The sequence below is a fragment of the Chrysochloris asiatica genome, unplaced genomic scaffold (genome assembly GCF_000296735.1).
Source record: "Chrysochloris asiatica unplaced genomic scaffold, ChrAsi1.0 scaffold00007, whole genome shotgun sequence".
Lineage (NCBI taxonomy): Eukaryota > Metazoa > Chordata > Mammalia > Afrosoricida > Chrysochloridae > Chrysochloris > Chrysochloris asiatica.
Window position 1 is genome coordinate 30,165,893 of NW_006408525.1, and position 8,428 is coordinate 30,174,320.

At 36.9% G+C, this 8,428-nt stretch overlaps 1 protein-coding gene across 2 annotated transcripts in view; it reads right to left on the minus strand.

The window, feature by feature from the left end:
• Positions 1-8,428, minus strand: part of GPATCH8 (G patch domain containing 8) — a 126,402-nt gene that overhangs the window by 73,084 nt on the left and 44,890 nt on the right. For both annotated transcript variants that reach the window (XM_006832740.1, XM_006832741.1), the window contains one exon: positions 6,823-6,895. In XM_006832740.1, the coding sequence (XP_006832803.1) occupies positions 6,823-6,895 (73 nt within the window). The remainder of the gene's footprint in view (positions 1-6,822; positions 6,896-8,428) is intronic.

Below are 8,428 nucleotides of genomic sequence, written 5' to 3' on the forward strand. Positions count from 1 at the left end.
AGCTTCGTCTCTCGTACTTTGGACATATTGTCAGGAGGGAACAGTAGCTGGAGAAGGATGTCATGTTAGGTAAGATGGAGGGTCAGAGAAAAAGAGGAAGACCCCCAACGAGGTGGATCATCCAGGTGGCATCATTGATGGCGTCAAGTGTGGCAGTGGTAGTGCGGTTGGCCCAGGATCAGACATTGTTTTGTTCTGCTGTGCATGGGGTCGCCATGAGTCAGTTCCGACTCGATGGCACCTGACATCAACAACAACAAGCTACCTCAGGAGTTCTGGTGTGGCGCTGTGTGTTAATGCGCCAGACTGTAAAGCTGTTTGAACTGCAAGGTTGGCAGTTCAAGCTCACCAGCTGCTCCTTGAAACCCTATACAGGGTCGCTATGGGTCGGAACTGACTCTACGGCATTTCACAACAATAACAACAACCTACCTCAATCCTTTTAAGGCCACACAGTTTTCCTCTATATAATTTTAGTATTGTATTTCTTCAAGTCTAGAATGTCATTAACAATGTAAAACACACTATTATTTTATATGCCACGCTATAGGATAAGGACTGGACTGCTAACTACAAGGCCGGCAATTCAAATTCATCTGCCACTCCTTGGAAACACTAGACAGGGTCGCCAAGAGTTACAACTACCTTAACAGCACTTGATGACAACAACTAAGAAATAGAGTAGGGGTTGTAATTACAGCTATAATGCCAGTGATAAGACCTATCTAATTTAAAATTTATTAAAATATGAAGTTTCTTAGAATTAATGAAATATGGTAGACAGTTTTCAATCTCATATTGCTACCACTGTTGCTGTGTTAAGTGCTGTCAAGTCAGTTCCAACTCATAGCAATCCTATCTAGGGTTTCCAAGGCTGAATACATATACGTATGTTGTAGGAACAGCCAACCTCAACTTTTTCCTAGGGAGTGGCTGGTGGGCTTGAACAGCCAACCTTGGGGCTCACAGCCCAGTGTTTTTCCTACAGTCACTGTACTCCCATTGTTACCAAGATTGCGATAATAAAAAATCTCAATCATATATATATTCATGTTTTTCACAAATAAGTGCATGAAAGCAGAATTGCTGGACCCAGAATACATGAATGTCACTCTTTAAGAAATACATCCAAATTGTTTCCTGTCTCAATTTTACCAATTTATGTTTTCACTGCTATGATGTAAGTCGAAGCCCTGGATGGTACAAATGGCTAATGAGCTAGGATGCCTGGAAGGCTGAAGGTTTAGGTCCATCCAAAGGCACTTCAGAGAAGAAAAGTCTGGAGATCTATTACAAAAAAATCAGCCACTGAAAACTGTCTGGAGCATAGCTCTGCTGTAACACATGTGGGGTCACGAAGAGTCACAAGTTACTCACCTCTAACTGATTTGGTCGGTTTAGGATATAATGCCTGTTTCGCCATATTCTGGCCTGGTTAATTATTTTACCGTTTTCAATCCACCAAGAGAAAAACGGTATCTCATGGTATAAACATGGTGGTTTCACATGTCTATCTCTTATTATGAGATGGTTTTAGAATATTTTCATATGTTTAAAACCAATCTGCATTCTTTTCTATAAACAGTGTTCACATCATTTTACCTTTTTCTTATTTGTCTTTTTCATACTGATAAATCAAAGGAACATGTTTTTTGTCTATAATGAGATATAGAAGACATTTCCTGCTTATTATTTGCTGTCCAATTGTATTTATTATGAAATGTAACCGAATTTATCCTTTACTGAATGGCTTCTGGAATTTGAGTTAAATTTAGAAAGGTTTTTCTCATTTAAAATATTATTTCTCCCATTACTCATTCTAATAGTTTTAAAATTCACTCTTTACATTTAAATCTTTGATTCACCTAGAATACATTTGGGGTAAAGTATAACAGTAGGAATCCAACTTTTTTCCCCTTACATTGCTATCCAGTTTTCCCAATACCATCGTTTAATGACTGAAGTTCATTTTGGACGTTGTTAGTTAGACTCAGAAGCAGAGATGACTGCCAAGCTCAGGGTGAGGCAAACATCAAAATTAGGAGCTTAGGGAACATAAAAAGCACATAGCACTAAAAGTACAGATCCTGGAGCCAGACACCTAATATATATTAAGCATAGTAGCTACTCTACTGTTGTTAATTCTGGGCACTAGAGAGTAGCAAAACAGAGGCTTCCCTATTTATGATTTTTTTTGTTTTAATCAGTTAGCGATTAACATCTAAAAGTGGGTTATCTCTTATTCAGTTAAAATAACTAAATATGAACTATACGAACAATACTTTTTTGTTTGTTTGTTGTTAAATGCAGTCGAATTGGTTCCGACTCATAGCGACCCTGATAGGGTTACCAAGGAGACATTGGTGGGCTTGAACCGCCATCCTTGTGGTTAGAAGTCCAGTTGCTTATCTTACAGTGCTGTACTAGGACTCCATACATACAATGTTGTTGTTGTTAAGTGCCTTAGTGTCAATTCTGACTCATAGCGACCCTGCACAGGGTTTCCAAGGAACAGCGGGTGGGTCTGACTCACTGACCTTGTGGTTAGCAGTCCAGGGTTTATCCTACAGCACCATATCAGGACTCCATAAATACAATGTTGTTGTTGTTGTTAACTGCTGTTGAGTCGGTTCTGACCCATCGTGACCTTTATAGGGTTTCTGAAGAGCAGCTGGTATGCTTGAACCGCGGATCTTGAGGTTCAAACAAACTTTGCAGTCCAGCACTATAAGACGATTCCATACATAAAATAGAGGTGCTAATAACAGTAAGTATTGATATAGCATTTTATAGGTTTTATAAAATGACTTTATCTACATTGATTTACTACATATTCTCATAGCTACTCTGAGAAGATGGGCAACAATTTTAATTCCCATTTATTGTTGAGAATAATTCAGTAATGGCAACTTGTCAAGCTCTAACTCAAATCCAGATCTTAGGTTTCCAAAGGTTGTTATCATACTCCCTTCATACCCTGTATCCAGTACTTTTACACAAAATGAGTAACGATCTGTATCCTTACACATACTTCATTTTAAATATGGAAGAAATATATAGAAGTATAAACTATGGTCTGTGGTCTCAAGAAAACTTCAAAGGTCTACACAATAGTTTAAAAAGCAAGAGTTAGAGGAGTTGAAAGTAAACTCGAAGGACAGAAACTATGTCTTAACTATTCTGCCCGTGGTTTTTGATGGCTACTCTGTATGATTTGCATGACTAGAATATATTATTAGCTCAGAAGATATTTGTTGGATTATCTATTATTGATTGAACCTTCTAGAAAGTATGAGATATGTAATATCTGACATCATTTCATCTTTACCAGAGGCTGAACTTTTGTTTGAGACCAAAGAACCAGCCAAATCATCAAATATCTCTTAGACTAATAAAGGAAGTCTAGGCACTATTCTGGGCTGTACTTAATGACTAAACAGATTTCAGAGCCAAATAAAGATTTTGAACTATACTATTCCATTACAAACCTGCCAGAAAGTTAAATAACAATCTCCAAAACGGAATCGAGTCCAATTGCCACAGAATATAATTACCATCCACTGCTGCTTTATTCCAAATTAAACATATCTCCTGCCTCTACTGGTGTGATACTATGGATTAACAGGGTGAACTACAAGGTTGCTTTGAAATGCAAGGTCGGCAGTTCAAGTTCACCAGCCACTCCTCAGAAATGCTATATAGGATCACTACGAGGCAGTACTGACTTGACGGCACTTATCAACAACAACAACCTGCCTCTACAACAAACAATAATACGTAATACTTCCTATCAACAGGTCTTTCTTTGTGTTGCTTTCTTCAGACACCTTGTCAACAGATCTTTTCTACAGGCATTTTATTTTTTAATCTAAATAACTTACCTGCTATAAAGAAAAAATATCTATTATTTTTTAACTGTTAAAACATTTAACAAATATAAAGAGAAAATAAAAGGTGAATAAAAGATTCAAATATGACATTAAATCCAGCTAATAAGAAGTACAATTTCATATCATCCCTACGTCACTTGTTCCAGAGTCAGCTGCCTACCCTCCAGTTTATTCAGTGACTTGGGATTTCAGCTAAGCACTGGGCTGGCACTGCTTGTAAAAAACCTTGCATGGGTCAAAATAAGGTTTAAACCTTTAACAGAAAAAGCCCAACAATATCAGGTCTAAAGTTTAGTGGTTTGTTGTGTGTTACTTAAAATCCTAATTCAAATAAAAAGAACAGAAAGTTGACAGAAAACTACTAAATGCAAAGAACTCTTACAAAGCCACACACCTAGAAACTATATGCAGTGACAAGTGTGTACAATAATACTGAGGAGGCATTATTATTTTCACTAAAAGGACCAAGGATTTTCTTTCAGTGGTTATTTATGACAAAGGCTTGGTACAGTGAGCAACCTTTCATAAATGTCCTCACTATACCATCAACGTGGTTATAGTCTAGGTCAAATATGTGGGTATCACAGAAATAAAGAGCATGTGAAAGAGACCAGCACAATGCCTGCATACTGTTGGATCTCACGCTAGAAGAAAATGAGCCATTTATGAGACTATTAAACTTGGTCCTCAATGCTGGCAATAGAATAACGTTCCATTCTTTCTGAAGGATAAAGATACTGTACTACCCCCATTGAAAGCACAGAGCCTTAACACTTTCCTTGCATTTTTAAATAATAGACTTATAAGCTACTGAATGCTTACAAAATGGGAGGAGATGGAGGTAAAGCATGAATAAAACCTAATTCTACTTTTCAAAGATCTCAAAGTTTAAAGAGAATCAATGTCCTAAAGTGTGCTTAAAAAATAATAATAATAATAAAAAATGCATCATCCAAAAACTAGGAGAGGCTCAATTTGTATCTTTTTCTTTAAAAAAAAAAAAAAAAAAGATAATAATAACACACCGCAGGGTCTAGTTATATGTACTTTATAAAGTACAGTGAGAGAAACAATCCTGGGATTCAAATAGATTTGCTAACTCCTATGAAATACTCCAAAATTCTACTTCTTGTGTGCCTGACCAAAGAAAGTAAGAATGCTCCTAGGTATCCTATATAAAAGGGATACCAGATAGGAAGGGAAAATCATATCTAGTCTTCAGACCTTCTTCAGTAATGACCTTTACTCAACCCAACCCAACAATTCTAAGTACACAAACCACTACACAAATTCTATCAAGAATTCTTTTTCACTTCAGTCCTGATTACAGTTTTTTTAGGTCCTTACAAGCTCTGTAGTCTATATCATACAAATTATGTTTAGTCACAGAGGATTACTTGTTGTGCACAGTGAGTCCTTGTGCCACTTGGAAACCGTAAAAGTTTTATGGTAATCAAAATTTTATAATCTCTCAAAAGATTAAGGCAATGCTTAGTGTTAAATATGGAGTCCTTGTGGCACTGTGATATAGATAGTACTGGGCTGCTAGCTCTAAGGATGGCAGTACAAACAAACCGGCTGCTTCCTTCAAGAAATATGAGGCTTTCTGCTCTTGTAAAAATGTATAGCCTCAGACCCTTACAAAGGGTCGCAGTGAGTCATTACCGAGTTTGGATTTTTTTTTTTTTTTGGCTAGTATTAAATATTCATTCAAAAATTATTTTATCAAGCATCTCCAATGTGTCAGCACTCAACAGTATTTGTAGAAGCAGAATTTAAAAAACAAAAGTTGAAACATCCTATTTCATGCTTTGTTCTCATTCCTTTTATAAATACATTTGAATTTATTACAAACTTCCACCTTCAAATTGTGGAAATCCTTTTCCAAAATTCAAAGAACTAGTTATCATTAGCACACCTCTGCCCACAACGATCCCGTTACAAAATGAGTCCTTCCAGGACCAGATGTAAAGGCACAGTGAGTCCCATCATTTCTGAAGTAGTGTTCATATCTGTAAAGAACAAACAGTAGCTCTTAAACCTGAGAGCACTGAAAAGTCAATAGAGTTGGTTGGTTTCCAACTAGTAAGAACTTTGAAGCAGAAATATTAGTATTTTTTTTATCCAAATGATTAGTATAGTTAAAAGGAAAAATAAGTGCAATGTGAACATAAAAATCCTACCTTTGGCAGAATCCGATATAAACAGAAGAAATGGTCTCCCTCTGAACCCTAGGAAATTTCTGTTCCCTTTTTTTTTTTGAAGATTCATGTGGGTCAATTTTTCTCTCTATCACTACATGTCCTCTTATTAAAGAGCAAAACAGCCGGGACAAACACAGTCTTCAGGGAAAATGTGGGGGGACAAACTTTACACTCTGCTGTTTAATAGTTTTTGCTAATATAGATGACTACAATACAAAATCACTAAATGACACAAAGAAAATGCACTCTGATACTACATATTCCTTTTATTCCACGTGGTGCTGCAATGCTAATGCTTCAGACTGCAAAGTCGTTTGAACTGCAAGGTTGGTAGTTCAAGCTCACCAGCTGCTCCCTGGAAACCCTATACAGGGTCGCTATGGGTCGGAATTGACTCGACGGCACCTAACAACAACAACAACCCAGAACCCCTACCAAAGAAAATTTAAAATGGGGGTGGTGAGGGAGTTCTAGCCACACACAGTAAGTTTGACTTGGAAGTTTTAATGGCAAAACAGCTCACTCTTCAAATCAATAGCACACATGGAGGCTTAATAGTGCCTTCAAATACAGTCATAGGAAAAACAAGACTACTTTAGAAGGGACACGCGAAGTAAGTGAGGGAACACTCAAAACAATTTTTTCAAAAGACAAAAACATAATCAAGCACAAGTTCTGCATCAAAAACGTTTCTTTTTTGTTTTTTTCTATAAATTAAAAAAACTTACCCTGAAGAGATTTCCCCAATCCCTGGCCCAGCTTCCACCCATGTTTCTGGAGTAAGCGATGTCCAATATTATCCTGACAGATAGAACAGAAAGACAAACCAAAAATATTCCAATAATATATTCTTCCCTTCCTACTGACATTTAAACAGGTGATGAGCAAGAGATAGTCTACATATATGCATGCAAAAAGGTGCTAATAACAGGGTAAATGTGCCCAATAAAAGGGACATTAATGTAAAAAGAAATGCTGGCTAGTATTCTATATGGGAAGATCATATGGGATATGGGTCCTTTCTGATGGTGTGCTGGGCAACTTTTGTACATAACACTAAAAAGGAGAAAAGGGGGAAAGGGAAAGGGGGAGGAATACATTTATGAAGTTTAAAATTAACATTAAAAAGCACAAAATCAAAGTACAATCATATCCACCACCTAGACAGCACCACTTTAAGATTTCTTTTTAAAGAAAATCTGTATTGTGTTTAGTTGTTTTGTTTATGTGTCAGGCTTTCATGATACAAAGTAAGTTGTAAGTGTAAGACTGCCCCACCACTAGAAATGAAAACACAATCAGCAAAATCCAAGCTAGACTTGATTGGTTTTTAAGATATATTTATCAATATTTAACTAGCATGCAGCCAATATTAAACTGAAAAAACAGTGAGGTTAGTAAAACAAGAAATTAAATTGATTAAACAAAAAATAAAATGAGCTCAAGCACAGACTGAGTGATGCATTTCAACATGTAATCTAACAAAAATGCTAAAATGTTAGAATGAAACAGGCCTAGCAGTAAGTTAACAGTAAAGAACCATTAGTGCATGTAGGGGGAAAAAACCAACATACATAATGTCTCATCTTCCTAAGAACACACTGGAAAGGTATTTCAAATTGCATGAAAAGACCTCAGAAACAACAATTAAATGTCAGCTTTTGTAAAAGGGGTCAAGGTCTCAGAAATGCCTTTGCCCAGCTATTTCACTGACCAGGTAGAGAGAAAAAAAAAAAAATCAAGATAGTTTCTTAAAAATAAAACCTATAGGCAAATGACAACTATAAACTTGTTTCTAAAACAAAAAATACTATTCCTTTAAATATATATACTTACTCTTTACTAATGGCTAGATGACACGTGACAAACAACAGTAAAACAATCTATCCAACTGTCTTGCTTATTGCTGTTGATGTTAGGGGCCATCAAGTTGGTACCAACTTATAGCGACCTTATGCACAGCAGAACAAAACACTGCCCGATCCTGGGCCAACCTCACTACCATTGCCACACTTGAGTCCATCGATGCCGTCACTTGGCCAATCCATCTCGTTGGGGTGGGGGTGGGGGGCTTCCTTTTTTTCTCTGACCCTCCATCTTACCAAACATGATATCCTTCTCCAGTCACTGGTCCCTCCTGACAATATGTCTGAAGTACAAGAGACTAAGTTTGGCCATCCTGGCTTCCAAGGCTGCACTTCTTCCAAAGTGGATCTACTGGTTCTTTTGGCAGCCTATGGCACTTTCAATATTCTCCTCCAACACCATAACTCAAAAGCATCAATTCTTCTACAGTCTTCCTTATTCACTGTCCAGCTTTCGCATGCATATGAG